The 27,119-nt window shown below is 41.3% G+C and overlaps 1 protein-coding gene across 2 annotated transcripts in view; it reads right to left on the bottom strand.

Moving 5' to 3' along the window:
- fer1l6 (fer-1 like family member 6) overlaps positions 1-27,119 on the bottom strand; it is a 39,616-nt gene that overhangs the window by 3,311 nt on the left and 9,186 nt on the right. The window contains exons 16-41 of one of the 2 annotated variants that reach the window (XM_042001047.1): positions 25,633-25,753; positions 23,644-23,744; positions 22,206-22,308; positions 21,186-21,305; positions 20,953-21,105; positions 20,710-20,881; positions 17,377-17,501; positions 17,145-17,279; positions 16,922-17,071; positions 16,734-16,841; positions 16,589-16,651; positions 16,387-16,485; positions 14,331-14,556; positions 12,505-12,638; positions 12,301-12,420; positions 12,169-12,214; positions 10,735-10,779; positions 10,370-10,467; positions 9,014-9,142; positions 5,676-5,816; positions 5,468-5,595; positions 5,211-5,381; positions 4,926-5,080; positions 3,304-3,446; positions 3,001-3,089; positions 2,809-2,907 (exon numbers count right to left, since the gene is read on the bottom strand). In XM_042001047.1, coding sequence (XP_041856981.1) covers positions 2,809-2,907; positions 3,001-3,089; positions 3,304-3,446; positions 4,926-5,080; positions 5,211-5,381; positions 5,468-5,595; positions 5,676-5,816; positions 9,014-9,142; positions 10,370-10,467; positions 10,735-10,779; positions 12,169-12,214; positions 12,301-12,420; positions 12,505-12,638; positions 14,331-14,556; positions 16,387-16,485; positions 16,589-16,651; positions 16,734-16,841; positions 16,922-17,071; positions 17,145-17,279; positions 17,377-17,501; positions 20,710-20,881; positions 20,953-21,105; positions 21,186-21,305; positions 22,206-22,308; positions 23,644-23,744; positions 25,633-25,753 — 3,174 coding nt within the window. The remainder of the gene's footprint in view (positions 1-2,808; positions 2,908-3,000; positions 3,090-3,303; positions 3,447-4,925; positions 5,081-5,210; positions 5,382-5,467; positions 5,596-5,675; positions 5,817-9,013; positions 9,143-10,369; positions 10,468-10,734; positions 10,780-12,168; positions 12,215-12,300; positions 12,421-12,504; positions 12,639-14,330; positions 14,557-16,386; positions 16,486-16,588; positions 16,652-16,733; positions 16,842-16,921; positions 17,072-17,144; positions 17,280-17,376; positions 17,502-20,709; positions 20,882-20,952; positions 21,106-21,185; positions 21,306-22,205; positions 22,309-23,643; positions 23,745-25,632; positions 25,754-27,119) is intronic. The other variant, XM_042001048.1, reaches the window with a different exon arrangement.

The raw sequence follows: 27,119 nt of genomic DNA, 5'->3' as shown, positions 1-27,119 counted from the left end.
ATACATTTATATAGACATACGTACATATATCTATATATATATATATCTATATATATATATCCATAGACATACATACATACTTACATATGTACATGTACATACATAGATATATACACATACATACATACTTGTATACATACATACATACGTACATACATGTACATACATAGATATATACACATACATACATACAAACACATACATACATACATACATTTATATAGTACACACATACATAGATATATATACACATACATTTATATAGACATATGTACATATATATATCCATAGACATAGGTATGTACATACATACATACATATAATACACACATACATACATGTACAAACACATACATGCATACATACATATAGTCCACACATACACACATATACATACATAGACACATACAGTACACATATACATACAAAAATACATACATACATACATACACTACACACATACATACATAGATATGTACGCATACATACATGCATACATACATATAGTCCACACATACACACATATACATACATAGACACATACAGTACACACATACATACATGTACATACATACATACATACATACAGTACATACATACATACATACAGTACACACATACATACATAGATATGTACGCATACATACATACATGCATATATATATTACACACATACAACACATATTACACACATACAAACATATACATACATAGATATATACATTACATATATTTATATAGACATACATTCATTCATATATATATATATATATATATATATATATATATATATATATATATATATATATATGTATACATACATACATAGATATATACACATACATACATACATACATACATACATATAGTACACACTTACATACATGTACATACATAGATATGTACACATACATACATACATACACACATACACACATACATACATACAAACACATACATGCATACATACATACATACATACATATATACATACATACATGCATTCATGTAGTACACACATACAAACATACATACATACATAGATATATACACATACATACATACATTTATATAGACATACATTCATCTATATATATATATATATATGTATATACACACATATATATATATAGATATATACACATACATACAAACATACATACACACATACAAACACATACATACATGTACATACATAGATATATATACACATACATTTATATAGACATATGTACATATATATATCCATAGACATAGGCACGTACATACGTACATACATACATACACATACATACACACATACATACATACAAACACGTACATGCATACATACATGCATTCATATGGTACACACATACATACATGTACATACATAGATATATACACATACATACATACATTTATATAGACACACACATATACATACATAGACACATACAGTACACATATACATACATGTACATACATACATACATGCATTCATATAGTCCACACATACATACATTTACATACATAGATATATACACATACATACATACATTTATGTAGACACACACATATACATACATAGACACATACAGTACACATACACATACATGTACATACATACATACATACATACATTTATATATATATATATATATATATATATATATATATATATATATATATATATATATATATAGACATAGACATAGGTACATACATACATACATGCACACATACAGTACACACATACTGTACATACATGTACATACATAGATATATACACATACATACATACATACATACATACATAGATATATACATACATATATACATACATACATAGATATATACACATACATACATATATACATATATATAGTACACACCTCCATACATGTACATACATAGATATATATATATATATATAGACATACATATATATATATATATATATATATATATATATATATATATATATATATATATATATATATAGACATACATATATATATATATATATATATATATATATATATATATATATATATATATATATATATATATATATATCTATAGACATAAATACATACATGTACATACATACACACATACATGTACATACATTTATATAGACACACACATATACATACATAGACACATACAGTACACATACACATACATGTACATACATACATACATACATACATTTATATAGACATACATATATATATATAAATATATATATATAAATATATATATATATATATATATATATATATATAGACATAGACATAGGTACATACATACATACATGCACACATACAGTACACACATACTGTACATACATGTACATACATAGATATATACACATACATACATACATACATACATACATACATATATACATACATACATAGATATATACACATACATACATATATACATATATATAGTACACACCTCCATACATGTACATACATAGATATATATATATATATATATATATATAGACATACATATATATATATATATATATATATATATATATATATAGACATACATATATATATATATATATATATATATCTATAGACATAAATACATACATGTACATACATACACACATACATGTACATACATAGATATATACACATACACACATAAATTTACATAGAAATACATACATATATATATCCATAGACATAGGTACATACATACATACATACATACATGCATACATTTATATGGACACATATATATATATCCATGGACATAGGTACATACATACATACACCATTGCACCCATGGTTACATAATTACCCTTTAACATAGATGTCACTGGACTGTTGACCCGTCAGGAAGTTGGTGTCCTCCAGAATGACGTCCTCTGTGTTCCAGATGATGATACGGAGCTCGTACCTGAACACACATTTGGTTGTAACTTCCCAAACAAACAAAAACTACCAGTAAATCTCGACAGCAGGCAACGCACTAAAGATAACCGAGTCTCACCCTTTTGGTTTTCGAGGTGAAATGTCCACTGAGGGTCCAGGATGTGGTAAATCCATGGGGAACATGTCGACCCACATCTGGACCTGACCCTTTACACACACACACACACACACACACACACACACACACACACACACACACACACACACACACACACACACACACACACACACACAATCTCTGTGTTATCATCATGACCCAGATTTACTTACTTACTCATTGAGTTATTTTAGTGGAGCCCACGCCAGCACCAGCGTCTGGATTAAAGCAGGATTTGATGATCAGATTAGACCGTTATCATACCTGGTCTATTCCTGGCCGAGCCTTGGTGAACAGACTTCTGGTCTCAATGTGTTCTGGTACCAGTCTGCAGCCCACACCTGGGATCTCGGCCCAGCGGTGCAGGACCTTCAGAGACAAGTGCTCGTAGGACTCCACCGGCTGGTCTAAGATGAACAGACATATAATCAATGCTTCTGTCCCTGCAGACACTGACAGGACAATGAAACGCACTCAAAACTCTGGCAGATTTTCCAGCTTTAGCCCCCCTGACAACAGCTAATCCATCATCCATCTTCATCCTGTCTCTTCTCTGAGATCTCTCCAGACAGTAAAAGTCAGTCTGATGTCGACTCTTGTCTTATCTCATGTTCTTGTCTTTATTTTTTCTTCCTTTTCCCCCCTGATAAGGCCCTGTTACCATCCACAATGTTTCACCTCCTGCAAGATAAGCAGCAGCTTTGCACCATGAAGGACAGTAGAGCAAACTTACTTTCTACTTCAGAAACTATTTGAGACATGTTGCAGCTATGTTTTTGTCCACTTTGCATTATGGAGATCTTTTCTATGCACGCCCCGGCCCAGGTTTTGAATCTGCCGGACTCAGCTTAGCAAGTTGCATTGTTTTATAAAAAAACTACACCTCAGACTCATCGCTATGAGCTTTATTTTCGGGTTGGATGGCCTGATCTGGCAGCCCTTTGGTGTACACATGGTACAGATTAATTTACAGAGGTGTCTGCTCACTACCTGTGTTTATCTCTAACAGAAGTCTGCTGGTTTTATGCTTTGTGCTCAGAATTTCAACTCGTTGTCGGCCCCCCATGTTTCTATAAAGATTAACTAATTTTCCATGTCGTTCCATGTGTTATAACACCTTCTTTCAAGCTTTGGATTTGGAAAAATAGATGTGCTGTAAACGTCGTTTTGTAACCTGAGGGTTGACGGTTCGATCCTCGGCCAAGTCGACCTTATGTCGAGGTGTCCTTGGGCAAGACACTGAACCCGTAACTGCTCCTGATGGTTCGTGGTTGAGCGCCTTGCATAGCAGCTTCCGCCGTCAGTGCGTGAATGTGTGTGTGAATGGGTGAATGTGATGTATGATGTAAAGCGCTTCGGGTATCATTCCAGGTACAGTAAAGTGCTGTATAAATACAGACCATTTACCATTTACAGAAAGTGGGAAAATTGCATTTTAGAAAAGTTCTCCTTCAGACTAGAACAGTTTTAAGTCAATACTGAAAGACCTGGAGATGCATTCACTGACCTGTCGCTGCTTAGTTTCTTTTTCTACTGGTTTAATTTTTGTTTGTTTGAATTTGTCTGTTTTTGTTGTAACTCTGTCTTTTGTTTGTAGGTTGTTATGGTGCTTTTCTTGGCCAGATGTCCCTTAAATAGGAGGAATATTGATAGGACTTTTCTGGTTAAAGATTGGTCAAATAAATAAAAGATAAATGACACCTGCCGAATTCTTGATGTTTTTTAATTGTAGTTTTGCTTGAAATGCTCGTGCCTAGTATATTTGCTAAAAAAAAAATATCCACATTCACACATTCCTGATCCTGGTAACCCCACCTCTGTTCATCTCAATAAACAACTTACGTGTTGTCCTGCTGCACCGAAGAACGCAGTGAACCCATCTTTACCTTCGTGCATGTAGAGCGTCTTCCCGGTGAAGACTTTGTCCCCCACGATGATGCGTCCGGGACTGAAGTGAGGACCATCCACACCGTTTTCTTTGCACATCTTTGACAGCAGCTCACACGGCTTCAGGCAGTCTCTCCAGGCGTTGTAACCCTCCCTGACAGACAAATCCAAGACAAAATATAAACTCCCTTCAGCTTGATGGATATAATGGATCACAGAGTTTCTTATAAGTGTTTCGGATTTAACTTCTTCAGCTGGAGAGGAGGGTCAACACCAGGACTTACAAGCTGTACTCGGTGGGGAGTCCACAGGTGGCTCTGTGTCGGCTGTAGAACCGGTTTTCCAAGTCGATACGAGTCTCTCCGATCAGGTCATCCCCTCCCACCAGGTCAAAGTCGTAGATGAGCACCGTGAGCAGAGACTCCTGAGGAAATGTGGCCTGCATCTCAAAAGACCTGGAAGAAAGTCATGTTTGAAACATGAAACTGTGCAGACAGCGTTAACAATACCATTTTGGAGAATTAGTGGAGCAACTATTTACCTTCCAAAAACAGGGTTCAGCTGTTTGGGAATGTAGTTGTCTCTGTCTTTGATCTCATTTTTGCCAAGACGAAGAACGATGTAGGGGTCGGCCTTCCCATCCGGATCAGCTGGGTGTAGGTTAGACGCCTGGAAAGAGAGCAGATTTGGTCTAAAACGTGTGATTTCACATCATTTAGAAATGATGACTAGCAAAGAACGGGACTCACAGAGACGATATAAACCCGTATGAGGACTTGAACCGGGCCGTTGGCAGGGATCCCTCTGCTGACTCTGAAGAGGCTCATGTCAGTGACTTGGTCCCAGTCCTCAGCATCATCATCAGTCAGCTTGTAGAGGCAGAATCGTCCCTGAGGAGCAACGTAAAAAAGATGTGTGAAGATGTACAATCACCATCCACTTTATCAGCTCCACCTGTTCAGCTTCCTGGTAACTCAAACATCTAACCAGCCAATCACAGGGCGGCATGTAGCCATGTAGATGTGGTGAAGATGGCTTGATGAAGTTCAAACTCAGAATGAGGAAGAAAGAGGATTTCAGAGACTTTGAACGTGGCATGGTTGCTGGGCTGAGTATTTACTGGGATTTCCACCCACAACCATCTCCAGGGTTTCCAGAGATGGTCTGAAGAAGAGAAAATATCCAGAGCAGCAGTTGTCTGGACCAGGATGCAACAGAAGACACAACGGGTGCCTCCTGCCAGCTAAGAACAGGAAACTGAGGCTACAATTCACACACACTCACCAACACTGGACAATAGAAGATGGAGAAACGTTGCTGGTCTGATGAGTCTCCATTTCAGCTCCACATTCAGATGCTCGGCTCAGAATCTGCTGGAAACATCATGAAAACATGGATCCATCCTGCCTTGGATCAATGCTTCAGGCTGCTGCTGGTGTAATGGTGGGGGGAGATTTTCTTGGCCCACTTTGGGCCCCTTAGTACCAACGTGGCCTGGTTTAACCAGCACAGCCTACCTGAGTATTGTTGCTGACCATGTCCATCCCTTTATGACCACAGTGGAGCATCTTCTGATGCTACTTCCAGCAGGATAATGCACCATGTCACAAAGCTCAGATCATCTCCACCTGCTTTCTAGAACATGACGATGAGTTCACTGGACTCCAACGGCCTCCACAACCACCTCATTTATCAAACTGTGAGTGGCAAAGTAAACTACAGGTGGTGTCCATGGCACAAAAAGGAAATGATGCGCACTTTAACTTTCAGATTTATCAAGGTGTGCGCATGCACGTCCCATGCCTGTTTCCGCTCATAAATCATAATCAATTCTAAAGCGGGCGCACATGAGGGAACGCCTTTCCTCGCCCACATGGTGGCTATAAATGGTCAGGTGGATGCATGTAATACATAATTTCCATACATAAAATCATTTCCATGATGGCTCAGGAGGGATAAAGAGGGAAGGAGTGGACTTTTTCAGGGTGTGAGACAGATCCTGATGGACCACGTTGACAAACATAAAAATGTTTAATTGGTGGGCACGGCGTGGGCATTACTGGTGTCAGAAAGGCAGAATAGTGGCAGCAGGTGGCTGATGCTGTCATCACAGTGTCAGAAGAGGAGACACACCAGAGGTATCGGAACATACGGATGATATCTCAGTCTGTAGAGCATGCGTCTGCCATGCGGGAGATCGAAGTTCGACTCCCACAGCGGTGAACAGTAACACCTTCCAGTTTGGTCCTTAGGCAAGACGCTGCAGCCCACAGTAGATCGTTCTGGAGAAAAGCATCTGCTAGATGACAGTAATGAAGCTGGTAATGTGGTCTTTTGTTTTAATGTATAAAATAAATATGTACAGATACATCTGAGAATGGTAGCAGTTAATTTAGTGTTAAATCATATTTCTTTTTAGTTCCTGGGTGTTCAGACTGGGTGGGCAGTGCTGCAGCGAGAGGTTAAGGCCAGAAACTGCACCCAGCACTGTAGCAGCTATGTCTTCAGAGGAATCAAGAATCTTTATTGCCATTATGCAAGGCACAATGAAAGTTTGTTCAGCAGCTCTTGGCTTAAGGCACACAGTAAGACACATAAATATAAAAAATATAAAGTATGAAAGTATAAAAATAGAATAAATTGAATAAAAGAATAAAAGTAACAGTGCAGATCAAATCTTTGAAGGGACTGGGATGAATATATTACACATATTGCACAGTATTAAAGTGCAGTGTGGTGGGAATGTCTGTCTGCAGGGGTTTAATGCTCCGTCTATGGGTGGATGGGGGGTGAATGTGTGAGGGGATGGGGTGATGGATTTCATTGCTCTGGGGAAGAAGCTGTGTCTCAGTCTGTTGGTGTGGGTTCTGATGTTCCTGTACCTCTTTCCAGAGGGCAGAGGCACAAACAGATCGTGTCCTGGGTGGGTGGGGTCTGCAGCTATACGACCGGCCCTCCTTTGGACCCGGCTGTCGTATATTGAGTCGAGGTGTGGGAGAGGACCCCCCACAATCCCCTGTGCTGTTTTCACCATTCAGGCCAAGTCCTTCCTGTTTTGTGCAGTGCAGCTCCCGTACCACACTGTTGCACTGAGACAGAGGATGCTTTCTGTAGAAGTTTGTCAGTAGCTGCGGGGAGACTCCAGTCCTTTTGAGCTTCCTGAGGAAGAAGAGTCTTTGTTGAGCCTTCTTCACCAGGTGGGACGTATGCATGGACCACGTTAGGTCAGATGTAATGTGGATGCTCCACCTCCTCCCAATGAATGAGGAGAGGGGTGTGTTCCATCCTCCTCGATCTCCTGAAGTCCACAATGACCTTCTTGGTCTTGCTGGTGTTCAGGACAAGGTTGTTGTCTGAACACCATCCTGTCAGGTGCTGGATCTCCTCTCTGTAGTGAGTCTCATCATTGTCCGATATGAGACCTACTACGGTGGTGTCAGGAAGTCCTGCAGGTGCAGAGGGACACCTTCACCGCTATTAACCAGGTGGACAAGGAGCTGCAGGAAATGGAGACGGTCTTGATGGAAATTGGGACAACAATTACAAAAGGATTGTGCCGTCGACTCTGCTGGATCTCTGAATAAATTACCAAAGCTTACTTTTCGCATTTTCTTTTACTGACTGGTAAATGTTGGCAGCAGACTCTCCACCTCATCATTTCCTCATTTTATTCTGGACCCTTTTCCCAGATTCTGTGCGTACGACATGGCCAGTTTTCATGGAGGAAGGAAACATTCTCCTGCCAAGTTTGGTTTTTATAAATCCCAAAAGTTGACTATAATTGACGTACGCTGGTTTTTGTACCTACGCCAGCTTTATGAATGAGGCTCCTGACCTCAGTCCAGTAGAGCAGCTTTGGGATGTGGTGGAACAGGAGATTCTCATCATGGATGCAGCCGACAAACCTGCAGCAACTGTGTGATGCTGTCATGTCAATATGGAGAAAACCTCTGAGGAAGGTTTCCACCACCTGCTTTATCTATCACACCAGGATTAAAAAGGTCCGACCCGGTACTAGAAGATGGACCTGATGAAGAGGACGGTGAGTATAAACATAAACCATCCAGCTGCAAACTTACTGTCTCACCTTAAACTTCCCGACAAACCTCTCTTCAGAAGCTCCATCCTCCTCGTTGGCTTTTCCTCTGAACAGCTCGTAAGTGTTCACCCAGTCATCGAACGGCCCGAACTCGGCCTCCAGCTCTTTGTCGTACAGCTGCACAGAAGACCAGAATCACTCAGCCCAGCTTTTCTCTCTGACATGTAGTTTCACTTCAATGATTTAAGAATTTACATTTAAAGGCTCATTAAAATAAATTCTTTTAATTTATCTCAGATTTCCCTCCATCTTGTAAAAGGTTGTGTCAGAACTACCATCTGTTCAGAAAACGAGCATATGGCTAAACCAGATCCCATCACAGTGCTTCTGTATGGGGAGAAACAGAGGTGGATCCTAAACGGATGAGCAGGCGACTTCTGAAGGTTCGAGTCTGAAAGACTGGATCCAGGAAGGTGAACGTTACTTTTTTATTGAACAGATCTTGAGGTTGCTTAACTCTAGAAGACAAGGAGGAAGACGGTTTCCAAAACCTAAAATTCTGCCATGAAATTTATGAAGTTTCTGTTCTCGATGGTGACACATTAACTGTTTTCCAACCTGAAAGCGCTTCCACCTATACCAGAAAAACACGGACTGCTTGTATTTCAACTAAATACCCTTTAACTCGAGGTTCATTCACACCTAACAGCTAAACTCTACGATGGAGGGCTGCAACATTCGCCCAGTCTGAGTTTGCCTCCACACTGCAGCCAGTCAACGAACTGGACCTTAAAAAATGTTAAAAATACATGTTTCTATCTTCACCAGAGGCAGCGCTGCATGAAAAATGACTGAAGATGACGAGTCTAACAACGAAGAAAACAGGTCCATCAGTTGGTCCGTCAGGTCCATCATAGCAGTTTAGGGTTGAATTTATTTCTATCAGAACTTTTAATGAGTTCTTCCTCGTTTAATCGCGATACATTTCTCCAGCTATCAAATTCTGGTCCGCTTGAATTCCAGGGGTCTCGGTCTGTCCTGGTGTGAATGCACCTTTAAAAACAGAGTTTAAAAAGTCCTCTAAAGCCTGAGGAATGTCTGTGAAATCTTACAGCTGTCACTAAAGAAACTGAAAAAAATTAAAGTTAAGCTGTAAAGTACTCTTCATATTAGCAAATGCATATATTTTAATCACTGTTTCTGTCTGAAAAAGCTTCCACACGTGTTGCATTGTGTCTGAATTACCATCACATTTATTATTTCTCATTCGGGTCTAAAAGCAGAAACAAAGTCCTGGTCAAAACTTCTCTTGTAGAGGTTGAAATGTTCCAGATAATTTAACTGCTTTTCTGCAAGTCAACCATCCCGATTTTATTTCTAAAACGTTTTTGTGAATAAAAGTACCTTGAGTGTGGCTAACTTTGTTCTCAAAGCACCGCTCTGCTCTAATGTTCCCTTTCCTTTCTGCTTCTTCTTCTTGTCTCCATCCGATGGGCTGCTGACTGATGGAGCAAACAACAGATTTCAGAGAGAAACAACGACAGAGGAAAAGACATAAAATGTGACGAGAGGCACAAAAGCAAGCAAAAATCTCAAATGTGTGTGATTTGGAAAAAGTTCCCGTCATCTCCACCAGCAGAAACACAAAACATGCAGCATATCCACATCGTAACAGAACCAGAAACAGCTGTGCACATCTGTCTGCAGCTGCGCCACCGAAGCCAGAAAGATGCGGCCATCATCGCTCAGCTGCAAGCCTGAGTCCTTACCCAAAGACTCTATTCCATCGCTGAGCAGGCTGTGGTACGGTGAAGCTGCAATGTACAACAACGTGTGTGTGGGTCAGGTGATGGTTACTCTGTGACTCCTCCTACATCAACTTCTTCTGAATTCAGAGACACAGCTGTGTAAAAGTCCTGATCCAACCTTATTTTTTATATATTTCCAGGGAAGCAGGAAATAATTGCAGGACTTATTTAAACATGTTCAGACATAAATGTAAATACACAATGAGTCAGAATCAGAGTCGGTCCAGTTCTGAGGGACTTGAAACTGAATATTTTTACTCTTCAGCACTCTTCAAAACTTCTTAGAGAAGCTTTCTTGGAATTTCTATAATTAGTGTTCAGGAATAGTTCTCCATGATCCTTGCTGGACTTTCCAAAGCTCTTCTTTGGATGTTTCTGTCTTTTGTCCAGATGATACCACACTGCTTCACTAATGTTCAGGTCTGGGGAGGACCCATCCCTCTGTCAGACACCGTTGAGGTCTGGGTTCTGGGGAAGACCCATCCCTTCATTAGACCTGTTTCTTCTGCTCCTCAGTCCAGTTCTTGTGTCATGTGATCAACCTCAGCCTTTTCTCCTTGTTTCCTTCCTTAAGAACGGCTTCTTAACAGCCACGTTTCCATGGAGACAGTTTCTGTTGAGGCTTTGGCCAACAGTAGATGGATCAGCTGAAGGTCCAGATGCATCTCTCAGGTCCTGGTTCAGGTCTTTGCTGGATCTTTTTCTTTTTCTTCAGGACATCACTGTAGATCGTTTTTTAGTCCTGATTCTTCTTCTTTTGTCAAAGCTCTACTCTCTACAAAGAACATGGCAGCACGGCTTAGGTCAAAGCACCAGACTTCTGGAACAACGTCCACTGGACAGACCAGACCAGAGTGGACATGTTTGGTCACAAACACCTCATAGCAGCTGTCGGCACGGTGGTGGAGGGATGATGGTCTGGACACCTTGCAGTCATTGATGGACCATGAACACCTCTGGATAACGAAGTCTTCTAGAGTCAGATGTGAGTCCATCTGTCTGACAGCTAAAGCTGAAGCTGTCTCAAGCAGCAGGACAAAGATCCCAAACACAGCTGCAGATCTACACCAGAACCAGGTGGTGACCTAGTCCAGTCAGATTCTGGAACCACCTAGACCTGCAGCCACATTCTGGTTCAGTCTCTCCAGCTGGTTTGCTGCCTGACTGCAGGAAACAGGTTTGAGGCAGGAACAGAGGAGGTCTCCATCTGGTGCACTTAAAGTCCAGACCTCGTCCTGACCTTCAGGAAGCTGCAAACCTCAATGAGCTGAAGCAACACTGGAAAGAAAGGTGGAGCAAAATTCCTCCACAACCATGAACTTCCTGCAGCTGCACACAGTATTCTTCTCAGAGTTTAGTTTTAAATATTACTGCTCCTATCTTAGGATCTCTCACCTTTCTCAAAGACATGCGGGAACGGAGATCTGTCCTTCTGTTTGGTCTGAAACACAAACACACCAGCACATGTTCACCTTTGTATCCACGCCTGCTCATTCTTCTTGAACGACGGTCATCGTGCTGAGCTACCTGCTTCTCTACAGATGCGTAGTACTTGGACCACCAGTCGATGACGCTCTCGGCTGATTCGTCAGCGATAGTCCGCCTCCGCCTCTTGGTGGAACGATGGATGCGCGATTTGCTGCTGTCCTGCATGGAAAATAAAAACACGAGGAAAGTGTAGAACATGCTGAGTGTGATTCATCAGAAAATGCTGCTCTGCATGTAGCTCACCTTCTTCATCCTAGGCTCCTGCAGCGGTGTGGGCGGAGCTGGAGGCGGAGCTTCATCCTCTACTGTGATGAGGAAATCCTGGTTAGTTAGCGTCATAGTTGATCCGGTCTCTCCAGGGTCCGGCGGCAGCCCTGCTGGAGAAAGATGGAAGGATGTCAGACCTGCAGTGGACCAGAACCAGAAGAAATCTGACAGATTTAAACTTTTTTTTTTTCTTATTCTGTTTAGTTTGTCAGATTGTTCTGATTTTAATTATGTTTTGTGTCTTTTTGTATCTGTTTGTGTGTCTTTGTGGTTGTTTTGTAGTTTTTTTTTCTGCCTCATTGTAGTCTTTCAGCTTCCTTTTGTGTTGTTTTGATTTATTTGTACGCTTGTGTGTCCTTGTCTTTTTTGCCCTTTTATTTGTTTTTTGTGTGTGTGTGTGTTCCTTTGCAGTTGTTTTGTTTCTGTGAGGCTGGGTTAATACCAGACGGATGGCGTGAGTGTTGAACTGCTGCGTCACAGATGTGTCGACGACGCCAACCTTTCTGCTGCAGCACGGATGGGTCAGTTTTAACACAGCACGGTTTCTAATGGCCTCGAACACATCAGCTATAGCTTTTATCAGCTATAACTTCAGAAGAGTCACATTTAGTTGCTGAGATGAAGTGAAAAATGTTCACCATCGTAACAGGTCAGCTATTTTAAATGTCTGACATGTCATCTACACACTGAAACTAAGGTGAAAGATTAGTTGTTGATGATAAGAAGTTAATATGACTACCAACTAATATTGACTGTTTACTGTGTATTTAGCTGAGATTGATGTTTACCTTTCACATTCTCGTGGTTTGAGCCGTATGTCAACATGGAAGCTTAACCCTTTAAGGGTTGTATGTGTCATATTTGATACACACAGTTTCTGAGACCTTTTGCATCATTTTGTGGTAAACACTTTGCTCACACCCTGTTGTACACAGTCTGATATGTCTCTTCTGCCCCCTGGTGGACACCTTTTGCACTACAGTAATTTTAACATCACACTGTGATAAACAGTAAATATACAAATACATTATATATATATATATATACACATATTATATATATATACACATTATATTTGTTCTTTTTTTACATTTTGCTAAAGGGTCAGCTAAAGACTTCAGATTCAAAATATTAGAATGTTCTCCCCATTTTTCCTGGGGTCGGGCTTTAAAGTGTTAAATAAACATCTTCCCCGCTGCAGACGCCACGCCACACAAACCTGGTGTGAAGCAGAAATCCGCTGATTTTTGTGTCGTAGTGTTGTTACTTCATTTTTCTGTTCCTTTGTTTCACTTGTTCAGCCATGTGGTCATTGATCTAATTGTAGCTGGTTCCTTGATTTTTGTTGGTTTTTTCAGGCCTTTGCTAATTGTTAAATGGCAGAACAAATTGCCATTTGTTCTGGTTTTAGTCATTTAGTCCATATTTCTGGTTGTTTAATTGCTGTTTTGTGCCTTTTTGTAAAGCTTTTCTATCTTTATACTTGCATCATGTCTTTGTTTCTATATAATCATTTCAAACATTTTGGCTGGGACAGTTTGTGTCTCGCTGCAGCAGTTTTTGTGTATCTGTGTGGTCGTTTTGAGCAATTTGGTCTGTGGTAGTTTTTTTTTAACAAATTGAATATTGTTATTTATTTGTGGGTTTTGCTTCTTTTGTTGTATTTTTTATCAGAGCTGTTAAGTTGGTGGCTTTAACATTTATAATATTTCTCTGTGTTTTAAACACCCTGTTCCTAATTGAAGGAGGTTTGAAAACAATTGCTAATATCTCCGCCACACAGATACGAACACACTCCTTACCCTCAGCGCTGTGTGGTCCTGGGGTCGGCTCAGGTCCGGTAGAGTATAATGCCGGCGGTGGTTTGTGTATCTGTATGGCAGCAGGTGGAGCTGGAGGTGGAGTGTATTTGAAAGCTTTCAGGTTGTTGATAATGTGGTTTCCAACCAAGGTGCTGCGACCAAAAGCTCTCCAGTCAACAACAGTGATACTGAGAGGAGGATGGAGGTGTTCTTTTTCTGGAAGCTCCTGCAGAACAGAGAAAATCTTTTTAACATCATACTGTATGTTACAGTTTAATAAATTATACATGTAGACACCAGACTTTGATTTAAAACTGTCGTTATCTTACAGTTGTGACACCCTCTACTCCCATAAAGCTGCTGAAACCTGAATGCTGGGACGTTCTTCTTTATTCTTCTTCTGGTTCAAACTTTTATTATGGGAGGGGAGTTTCATAGGGAGGAGTCTCAGTTCAGAAACTGACATCCATACTATGTAGATGTCCATCAATTTCTTTGGAAAAATGGAAAACTCTGTCTTTGAAGCAACAGTACATACATTTCTGAATTTAAAACTGAGCTTCAGACTCGTTTAGCTTCCATGATTATTAAGCTGAAGCCATCATTTCCCTGCAGCATCCTGAGGCTGCACACTTTGACTTCACACAGCTGCACTTTGCTTTATGCACCGCATCACACTAGCAACTGGATAGCAACAAACTGGTTGTCTTGAATGTGCATCATGGCTGATTCAGCAAAGAAACCCAAGAAGACATTATCGGAGAAACAGAAGAAAAGCAAGAAAGAAGGAGACAGAGGAAGGGATAAGATATCAGACTGACTTTTTCCTTCTTGCGTCCTGTCTCTTCTCTGAGATTTCTCCAGCCAGTAAAAGTCATACCGATGTCAGATCTCTCACTCTGTCCTCCTTTTCCTCACTTTCTCCAACATTGCCCTCTTGGGTTTTTTTTTTTCTGAATGGTGTACATTCATAACGGCCACTGTGTTATATCCAGTTGTTAGTTAGTAATGCAGTGTGTAAAGTGAAACTCAGCTGTAACGTGACGCAGCCTCCCGGAAGCTAAAGTTCTGAAGTGCCTTTTTTTAGCCTCAGGACGCTGCAGGGCATCGACGGCTCCAGAATTTTACATAATGTCAGTGTGACATCAAAACAATTCAGAAATGCATATTTTAAGATCGGAAAGTTACATAGTGCTACTTTAAGGTCCTTGTTTTATTTTCAGGAACAGGGAAATGTTCTTCCCATCATAATCTCTTCAAACTGTACCAGATATTTGGAACTGAGGTAAAAAGAGACATAAGTTATGCATAAGTTATACTGGTCTTCATGTTGACTTTTGGATGCATTTCTGATCTCAACAGGTGAAATGACACTGAAATGATTAAACAGCCTTTTATATGCAGAAGGAAACACCAAAGCTGAGTTCTTAGTCAGGAACTGATCATGAGATTTAGTGAAACCTATCAGCACAACACAGTTACAGAGACAAACACCTGGAAACCATTAGAAGGTAAGTTTATTACTGGCAAAAACCCAGAAATAAGTACGATGTGGACCTGAAAATGTGGACTTTAGCTGTTGCTTGAACTTTCCACAGACCAACTTAGCAGTGGCGCTAGCTGACCTCATCAGAAGCTGTTTTCTACCAGGAAATATAAAACATCTAGCAGAGATCAAGCTGTTCTCAGTGGAATAAATTAGTGCTATCAGCCACCTCGATAAGACTGTCAGCTGACCTGCTAGTGGGACAAAGACAAGTAAATTTACAAGTAGGCTCAATCTCATTAAATCAACCACATATTTGAAGTCTTTGAAGCTTAAAACTATAAATGTGACGAGTACAAACCACAGTTACCATTTATCTATGATGGTAGCCATAGAAACAGAGGACAAAATGCTTTAAAAAAAGACTCTTGCAGCTGAATTGGTGCGAGTAAGAGGAGGTGAACGCACCATAAGCACCATGTGCAGAAAGTTCTGCCTGCAGATCTCAGACCAGCTGTTCAGAAGTTTCTGTTATGGTATTTTTCTAAATGATAACAAGTGTGTTCTTACTAGCTCTATGGCATCAACCAGCGTGGTGAAGTTTGGGTTGGACTTGTACTTCTGAATGACAGAGGAGCGCAAAGTTTTACCTGCACACTCTATGAACACCTGGAAACAAAGAGATTTACGTTGTCCAGATACGTTTTCCAAGATATTACAGACCAAAATGAAGACAATCATTTTCATGTCCTGAAATGTGACTTTGTCCCACCTGTGGCCGATCAACAGACAGAAGCTGGACCTTCTTCAGCTCCCTCAGACCCCAGAACAACACCTGGAGGAAGCACGCACTGGTTTAACTGCTCAAATGAAAGACTATGATCAGTTTGATTGGTCAGTACTCTGAGTGGCCGAACCTCCAGCCTGTAGGTGCTGAGAACAGGTCTGATGTTGGTCGGAACTGTGAGAAGGCCTCCTTCCTGTTCCTCCAAGTCCGGCAGACTCTGCTGGTCAGACTTTGGGATCTGCACAGTCATCAGAATAAGACTCCACCCTGCACTGTTGTGATTGGAGGTGCGTGATTACTGAAACGAGTGTGACTTACCTGCAGCAGTTCGAATGCAGCCAGCAGGTCTCCTCCTGACTGGCTGCCGCAGTGCAGAGGGCTGTACTGCAGGGTGGGAGGAGTGTAGGCTTCAAATGACAGCCGGACCTCAGGGACCACCACGGTGGCTCCCAGGTACTCAGCCTTTCCCTGCACATAGGGGGAGTCAGAGGCAGGTAAACCTAATCTAAAACACTGATCACCTGTCTGCAGCCGGACTTACCAAAGCGTCATCATCATACACCTCCACGACGACTCGTGGCGGCTCTTTCTGGATGTACTGCAGGTCTCCGCTGAGCAGCAGGCGCTTCATTAGCAAACATTGGTTCCATGTAGGACTGAGAGTCTGACTGATGATCTGACAACATGCAAAACCAAGACAGAACACAGCAGATCAGACCCAGACAGACGAGCAGCCGCAGAAACTGAAGCAACATGAGCTGTATCACACTTACATTGGTGGTCTGGCTGTGTGAGAGGAACGTGACTCGGGCGAAAGGATCCGACAAGCCTGTGTTATCAGCAGCAATCAGACCACGGGCCTGATACATGTGGCACCTCAGCTGGAACTGATGCTGGTCTGAGGACACAAACAGAGCGATGGTGAGGTCTGATGAGAGATTTAAAGGGTTTTCCACATTAAACACAAGAAAATGAGAATTTAAACTCTTAAACCAGTCCTCTTTTCTTCATGTCTGACTTTATTATAATCTTTTAAAGTGATCTTGATCAATAGTTTTCCAGTTTAATAACAGTTTTTTGGTTTAGTTAGGATGTTTTGTGCTGTCCCCCTCATTTTTAGTCCAGTTCTGGTACCTCTGAGCTACTGAATAACTCCAGCACAAAGAAAGCTCCAAAGGCAACATTTCAGCTAATATTACCTTTGTGGACAGACATGGACAATTTGTAAAGACTAATATGGTTTATTCTGCTTTAACTTAGCAGGTAATGGTAACAGCTCAAAGTAGCTTGTTTATGCTAATGTCTAAGCTAAAAATGGTAAAGTTAGTCCAGCAGCCAGTACTGCTAATGTAGTAGCTAACATTTGCATGTTTATGCGAACAAAGCAGCAAACATGATCCTGCTTAAAGTAATGTTCTCTTCTTAGACTCAAGTAAGTGTTAAAATGATCTTAACTGGCCAAACAACGCCGCTCACATCTCAGTTATGCTAACACTATCATATTTTGGTTAATACAGCTGCTATAGTCACCTTACTCTGTCTAAAATAGTTTAAGCTAATGTGTTTAGATTAGCATAGTCATTCTTTAGACTAAAGTTGCAACTGCAGTTATCTTTCTTCATTCTCAAGTAGAAGCTAAAAATTAACGTTGGAAGACATCAACTATTATACCGGTTCCCAAATCAAAAAAGACTCCAAAGAGTTAAATGATTTAAGACCAGTGGCACTGACGTCTCCTGTAATGAAAAACTTTCAAAATATTCTAAGACATCACTATGTCTTTGATAGGTGGGAAACTTGATCCTTTATAGTTTGCCTATCAGCCACATAAAGGAGTGTAAAACTGTACAAGAACCTTGAGAAATCAGGATACCACACACGAATTTTGTTTGCTGACTTTTCCTTGGCTTTTAACAAAACGCAGCCTCGCATTTTAATGGAGAGGCTGCACTCTTATTTTTGTCTTCCAGACCGGTTGCTCATGTTGTGGGCAAATTTCCTAACAGAGAGGGTACAGCAGGTTTTTGTGGCTGGACAAATGTCCAGGAGGACTTTATCAAGTGCTGGTGCACCTCAGGGTATTGTCTCAACCTCTGTTCGTCATGTACACTGACAGCTGTAGAACTCCTTCAGACGGAGGTTTATTGTGATATTTGTGATGACGCTGTCTTTTTAAGCCTTCCTCAGGACTCAGAGTCTGAACATGATCCTGCCTCATCACATTTTGTCAGCTGGTGTGATGACTCCATCTGATGAGGAGACGGAACTCTTTTAATGTCAGTGAGACCATTTTAAAGACCTTATATTGTTCACTCGTTGAAAGCATCTTAACATTTTCCTTTATCTGTCGGTTCAATAGTTTAACGCTGAAAGACAAGAACAGCCACTCTCCATAGTTAAAACTTGTTCTAAGATTATTGGAGTCCGTTGGAGGCTTGTCTTCCCTCTGGGAGCTTCAGGTTACTAAGAAATTAAGATCATCATCAGTGATCTCACCATGTGTTGTCCAATCTGTTTGCTTTGATGCCATCAGGCCAGCACTACCATGCTCCTCATGGAGAACCAATAGATATTCTACATCTTTCATTCCTTTAGCCGTCAAACTTCTAAACTCTGAGAGCCTTCATTTTAAATGACATCTATTGCTTTATGTTAGCAGAGCTAACAGAGGTCTTAGCCTGTAGCCATATTTATTGTTTGATTGTTGATTGTTGATTTTTTAATGTATTTATTTGTCATCCAACGACCTCATGGGGTACTGTGTATAATGCCTGACACATGGCACTTTGAATGCTGACTGGTGTCTGTGGTAAGCTGCAAATGAATTGCCCGTACGGGATAAATAAAGTTTTCTAAATCAGATTCTTTATTTGGGCCAACGTTGCAGTTAATACTTTTTTGATTAGGTTAACATATTTGGGATAACATAGTTGTTAAAAAGATCTGGGTAATGCTAATATTGTCGTTAGGCTGAGGTTATGTAAAGACTAATACAAGATTAACTATTTTTTATTTCTGTAAAGCCACTTAACTCTGACATATGAACCATTCAAGCATAAAAAGGCTCCTAATTCATGGGATGAACCAGAGTTGTGTTCACAAAGATAACTTAGCACAGAACTGGTTTAAACTGGATCTTTAGGTCTGGGAACAAAGATGCATCATTTGTTCCCATTTCTTTAGTTTCATCTGTAAAACCAGCAAAGACCAGACAGTCAGACAGACAGGAAACAGGATTTCAGCAGCAACAAGGTCATTTCCAAACAGCTGGTAGCTGGAAACCTGGCTTATCTCAGCATGGAGGGAGAAACTGGACACGTGGAGGACAGAAGAAGAATCAGGACAAAAAACTGTCTACAGCGGATGAACAGGATTTGAAATCCAGCAAAGACCTGAACCTGGACCTGAAAGATGCATCTGGACCTTCAGCTAATCTATCTACAGCTGGTCGAAGCTTCATCAAAAATGATTTCCATGGAAACGTGGCCGTCAAGAAGCCGTTCTTAAGGAAGGAAAATGGGGAGAAAAGGCTGAGGTAGGTCACACGACACAAGAACTGGCCTAAAGATCAGTGGAAACAGGTCTGATGGAAGGATGGATCCATGCTCGTTGACAGGGAGGGACAAACAGGTCTATTGTCCTGGGCCCAGAGGGGGAGGCAGGACTGGCATCTAATAGTATCTCATCCCGGCCTGGGACAAGACTGTCAGCTAGCCAGGATGGATCCTCCTCAGAACCTGGATCTCAATATTATTTACCAGTGTGGGATCATCTGGACAGAGAACAGAACAAAAGGCAGAAAAGTCCAAAGAAGAGCTTTGGATCCTGAAGAACTCTTCCTGAAGGCTACATAGAGAAATGACAGCTTGACTAAAAGCATTCAGACTGGGTTGAAGAATAAAGCTGCTCAGACCAAAAATTCACTTTTAGTCTCCCTAGAACTGAACCAGCTCTGGTTCTGATTCAAATACTGGATTTATATTTGTGTTTGAACATGTTTCAATGAACCCCTGCAGCTTTTTCCTGTTTTCCTTTAAATATTTAAAGATATGAGGCTGGATAAGGACTTTTGCACATTGTGCAAAATGCAAATGTTTCCTCCTCACCTGTGCAGAGCAGGTATGCGGGGGGGCAGCTGGCATCAGCGCCCCCTGTGGCTGGACAGAATCCCTCAGGCAGGTCATCCAGCATGTGGCAGGAATCTGAACAAGCTCCGAACCACAGAAACACATCCAGCTTGGCTTGAACTGAAAAGCCTGCGACGCGCTTCCCAGGAGGCTGTATGAAAACACACACATTTTCCGTAACCAGCCCTCTGACTGTAAAACATGCAGGTGTGTGTGTTTTACCTTCAGAAACAGTGTTGTTATCTTCCCACAGAGGCTTCCTCGGGCCTCCTGGTTGCTGGAGAACAGCAAGTCTCTGGTTCTAACACGCGCATATGCAACACGCTTGTTGTTGCTTAGCAACCACACAAACATATCTGGAACCGTGTGCTGGGGCTGCAGCATGTGACGACAAAGTTGCAAATAAGAATTTTATGTCAGGTAAACAAAGACACACACTCATCTTTTTTTCGTACCTCCTCCACAAGAAAACACAGTTTTTGTGCGAGTTTTGTTGCATCCTGCAGCATTTCTTTCACTCCTCCAGCTTTTCTCTTCCTCTCTCCCATGGACTGAGCCTCTCCAACCATGCTCACCTACAACACAGACACAAAGCAAACATTAGCATGTTGTCTGCTTTGTTGGGCCCCCAGCTTCATGAGGACACTTGTCCAGAACTGTTCCGTTCAAAGACAAATCTCTTTTAAAAGTTTTAAAAGTTCCATCATCTTGTACTGGAATACTTTAAATCAGAGATATTTAATTCGGTCCTACGCAGGCCGCAGTCCTACAGGTTTTCCAAGTTTCCCTTCTCAAACACATAGGGTTCTGTGATGGCACGGGGTCGGATCGGGGTTCTGATGAAATGGGGTCGGATCAGGGTTCTGTGATGGAAGGGGGTCGGATCAGGGTTCTGATGAAATGGGGTCGGATCGGGGTTCTGATGGTACGGGGTCGGATCAGGGTTCTGATGAAATGGGGTCGGATCGAGGTTCTGATGGTACGGGGTCGGATCGGGGTTCTGATGGTACGGGGTTGGATCGAGGTTCTGATGGTACGGGGTCGGATCGAGGTTCTGATGGTACAGAGTCAGATCGGGGTTCTGATGAAATGGATTCGGATCAGGGTTCTGTGATGGTACGGGGTGGACTCACTTGGTCGGACTAAACTTGGTCTCCTGCGTGTTTGAACGTCTCTTTAGAGTTAGGAAAAGGAATGGGAACGTTCCAGAGTGTAAAACACTGTTATTGACATGCTGTCCTGAAATCTAAAAATGGACGTATATCAACAAATGAACCTAAGTTGATTAGAAAGATATAAAATATCTCGAGATTAGAATTTTCTAAAGCAAATGTTTTATGACTCAAACAGAAACATTGTTTTGGAAATGGACAAACATTGTTTGACAGGCTGAACTGAACTTTGATCTAATCCAGTGATGGTTTTACGTTTAATCAAACACATATTGAGTTTGGTGTTTTCCGTGTGCGTCTCACCAGCTCCTGTTTGCACATGGTCAGTCGTTTCTTGTCCAGCTGTGTTGGGTAGCTGGACTTCAGCTCAGCCTTCAGCTTAGCTTCTGCAGCTGCAATGAAACTCCTGCAGAACGAGGCGACAAACATGTGACACATACATCCTGTGAACGTGATCTTTGTAAACCATCACCTTTTAGAACCTGAGTCAGTTTGACACCTTTGTTTCAGTAATAACAGTTGAAAGATAGTAATAAAAATAAAGTTGTAAAAAAAAAAAGTATAATCATTTTTATGGTGTTCATGTCTTCTGTTGTCACTGTCGCCCTCCACCTGCATGTAGCAGTCAGGATAAAAGACCTCCTGAGCCTCTCAGTCCTGCATCGTATGGAGAGGAGGCTGCTTCTCTGGCAACCACAGCGTCATGCAGAGGTGACTACTGTTCCTGAGGACGGCCTGCATCAACAGAGTCCGCCCTCTTCCCCATCACTGACACACACTTCCTGACCAGTTTGTCGAGCCGTTTCCCTTCTCTGGCCGCCATGCAGTTCCCTCAGCACACAACAGCAAATACAGCACTGGCAACAACTGAGGTTCAGCATTTCACTGCAAACGTCAAAGGATTTCAGCTTCCTGAGAGAGAAGAGTCTGCTCTGTCCTTGTTTGTATGCTGCATCTGCATGCACCGACCAGTCCAGTCTTATGATCCAGGTGGACACTCAGATATTTATGGGACCTCCTGTTGCCTTTCTATCATCTCCAACCAGTCTGTCCATTCTCCTCTGACCTCTGACATTAACCAGACATCCTGGTCCAGACAACTGCTGCTCGCTGGATGTTTTCTCTTCTTCAGACCATCTCTGGAAACCCTCGAAATGGTTGTGTGTGAAAATCCCTGTAAATATCAGACTAACAACCATGCCACGTTCAAAGTCTCTTAAACCTCCTTTCTTCCTCATTCTGATGCTCACTTTGGACTTCAGCATGTTGTCTTCACCACGTCTACATGGCTACAAGCTGCCGTGTGATTGGCTGGTTGGATATTTGCGTTAACAAGCAGTGGAACAAGTGGAGCTGATGAAGTGGAAGGTGACTGTATAAATAAACATTTAAAAGGCCTAATTTGAAGTTCATTACCAGCACAATGTTATGTACATGTATTGTTACCATGGAAACGAATGAGTTAGCCACAAAGATTACACTGCACGCCAAAAACATATTCATGGTGCCGCTGGATGATCTGAACATCTTCAACATGAGAGCTGTTTTCCTAAAAGTTTTCAGTGCCCTAAAGCTTCATTTGCATGTGTACCAAAGTAATATTTTATCAAAATACTGGTGTGCCTGTGGAAAGGAACTCAGACTAACTTCTGCTCCGCTGCTGGGTGATGATGCTGTGACAAACAACAGAAAAAAATATGTACATTCTTACAGACAAGCAGATAAAAGTTTATATACATACCTGGCATCCAAACAGAAATCTCTGAGAACGGCTCTGAGCGTGCGCTCGGCCGCCAGGTCTGACTTCCTGTGAAGCTCGGCCGCGCTGGACACACCGTCCTCCTGCAGGACACAAACAGATTCTCTCAGTAGGACATCCATGGAAATGTGCTCAGACAAGTATCTCAGGTCAGATTAAATCATTCATGTAGCTTCTAAGTCAACACTCTGGATCAGGGATTTGTCCTCCTCTACAGCCCCAATTACAAGTAGTGTTCCACAAAGATCAACTTTAGTTCCAGTTTTAATTTCGTGCTGTTTCCCTCAAGCTGCATCTTTCACATGTCTAATACTTTGTTCCGTTTCTACGCAGATGATACAGAAATCACATCGATCCAAAGCTGCCTTCAGGAGGTCATACGGTGGCTAACATTTGTTTTCAGGAGGTTTTTTCAGGAATTCGGTATCTGATCAGAATATCTTATTGTGCTAAGGTTTGATATACAAATAAAGTGGTGAAAAGTTGTTTTCATATAAGGAACATTGCTAAATTAAAATCCTTTCTTTCCAGCAATGACTTGGTTAGAACCGCAGCCTCACATCAAGGAGGTCGTTGGTTCGAGCCTCGGCTGGGAGGGAGGGGTTCAAACAGAGGTCCTGAGTTTGCATGTTTTCTTTGAGTATGTACGGGTTCTCTTCGGGTTCTCCACCTTCCCCCCACCATCCAAAGACATGCATGTTAGATTAACTGGTCTAAATTCTCCCTGGAGTGAGTGTGATTGGTTGTTTGTCTCTCTGTGTTGGCCCTGCGGTGGACGGGTGACCTGTCCAGGTGTACCTGCCTCTCGCCTAGTAGCTGCTGGGATAGGACCCAGCTTCCCCGTGAGCTTGAATTAGACTAAGAGATTGCAGAAAATGAAACAACCTGGAAAAAAAAAGAATGAATCCGTATTTTATTGTTTTTATCCTCACTCTTCGTCAAACTAATTTCAATTTTGTGTTCTTTTCCTCTGATTTTATGTAGTTTTAATCTTTATTTTTCATTCTAAAGCACTTTTATACTGTTTAATTCTGCTGTTACTGCACCTTATTCTGCACTTTGCACACAAGTTAGTCTTTATGTGTGTATGTGTGTAGATGTATAGCTGACCATGTTTTTATAATGTTTTTATTGTTTTCTTTGCAAGTGATTTGTTTTAGTTGTAGAGTGTAATCTGTAAAGGTTTATGGTAAACACCAACAAAGTTACTGATAATCTTTGTTTTGCCTGCAATGACATAAAAGTTCTACTCTCCATCCATCTGTTATCTGTACCGCTTTGTCTATTAAGGGTCGCGGGGAAAGCTGGAGCTTAACCCAGCATGTGACAGGTGAGAGGCAGGTACACCTGGACAGGTCACCAGTCCATCGCAGGGCCAACATAGAGAGACAAACAACCACTCACACTCACTTCTAGGGAGAATTTACAGAGATCAATTAACCTAACATGCATGTCTTTGGATGGTGGGAAGAAGCCAGAGAACCATGCAAACACACAGAAAGGCCCCCCCCAGCTGAGGCTCGAACCAGCGACCTTCTTGCTGTGAGGCTCCACCACACAACTATTCTATTCTATTCTCAATTAATCAATCAATTAAACAATCTTTATTTGTATAGCACTTTCATACATTGTGCAGCTCAAAGGGCTGTCCAAAAACAAAACACATAGGTTACTATGACAACAAGCCAGGCCAACTCACCCACCCAGACCTATAAATGATCTTACACACATAAAAACATCAAAACCAAACAATGAAATTAAAAATAAGCACCACAAATAAGTAAAATACAAGAAATATATAAATATATTCTATTTGGTTGACTGTAGTCAGTAAATATGTTTTTGCTTGATAAATTCGATCGAATGTCTGAAAAATCTTGGAACTTGGTCTGCTTATTTTTTAATATTCTAACATTTCAAAAAGAAAGTACACCTGTGAGGCTTTGTTTGTTTGTGCATGTGTGTACATACGAACAGCATGGCCATGTTCTCCAGCATGTTTGAGGTGGACAGTCTGTAGGTTCTGTCCTCCCAGTAACTCAGCACGCTGACACACGGTTTCTGCTTCTCCAGAGGCAAATACATGTAGTGCCTGAATAGAATCACACAGACAAATGCACACTTTCACCAGGAGACTCCCCTAAACAGAAAACAAAGTTTCCTCACATTTACAGGCCACAAGACTCTTTCTGTTAATAACTAGAAATAAAGGAATCTGTAATGTTAAATATTGAGTTTACAAATTAGATTTACTTTCAGTCCTACTAAAAAAAAGTCAGCAGATTTATTTATAGTCAAATAAAATCTGACATTTTCTCAGTTGAGTTGCCCCAGATTTCCATGCAGCTGTCATCAGTGGATCATTTAGCAGGTTTTTCCTCTACATACAGTCATGTGCAAAGGTTTGCCTCATTTCTTCATGCTTTCCTTCAAAGAGTCAGACTTTGTTGTAACATTTTGCTCCTGCACACTGAACAATAACAGAATAATGCAGTAGCAACTTTTCTCATGTTAATAAGTGGAATATCTCAAAAAAGTATTTACCATTTACCAAAAAAGTATTGATTGATTCATGGCTTTAAAATTTTCTTCTCAGGAGCCAGACTTTATTAGAATACTTTAAATGTTGAAAAAGAGGGTCTTTTAAGGTTTTTAAGGTTTTACTTTGGACTTTTCCTGCTTTTAACCTTAATTTCAGTCCAGTCCTGGTACTGGACCAGTTTCAGAGGAACTTAACTTTGATCTATGAATCATTTAGGCATAAAAAAGGCTCTTAACTCGTGAGATGGATCAGAGTTGTGTCAACACATAACAGACAGCTTAGCAAAGAACCAGTTTAAACTGAATCTTAAGACTGAAGAAATGGGGTAGAGAGGAACAGTCGTCTGCCAACCGGAAAGTTGGTGGATCGATTCCAGGCTTTCCCTGACTCCTTGCGGAAGTGTCCTTGGGCAACACACTGGACCCCACGCTGCCTCCCGATGTGTCTTTTGGGGTGTGAAGGTGAGTGATAGGAGAAAGCACTTAGCATATAACAACAGAAGTGCTGTTTGAGTGTGTGTGTGTGTACATTGGGTAAATGTTAAATGTGGTGTTAAAATGCTTTGAGTGGTCAAAGTACAGTCATTTACCATTTTTTACCAAATAAAAACAAATCCATCAAAGCAACTCACTGTGGGTTGCTGAGTTGCTGTGAGTTGCTGAGTCGCTGCGGGTTGCTATGTCACTGCGGGTTGCTGAGTCGCTATGGGTTGCTGAGTCGCTACGGGTTGCTATGTCGCTACGAGTTGCCGAGTCGCTACGGGTTGCTGAGTCGCTACGGGTTGCTATGTCGCTACGGGTTGCTGAGTTGCTATGGGTTGCTTTGTCACTGCGGGTTGCTGAGTTGCTATGGGTTGCTGAGTCGCTACGGGTTGCTATGTCCCTGCGGGTTGCCGAGTCCCTTCAAGTCGCTGTGG

This window comes from Melanotaenia boesemani, chromosome 12 (genome assembly GCF_017639745.1).
Source record: "Melanotaenia boesemani isolate fMelBoe1 chromosome 12, fMelBoe1.pri, whole genome shotgun sequence".
Lineage (NCBI taxonomy): Eukaryota > Metazoa > Chordata > Actinopteri > Atheriniformes > Melanotaeniidae > Melanotaenia > Melanotaenia boesemani.
This window is presented reverse-complemented; position numbering and strand designations above follow the sequence as displayed.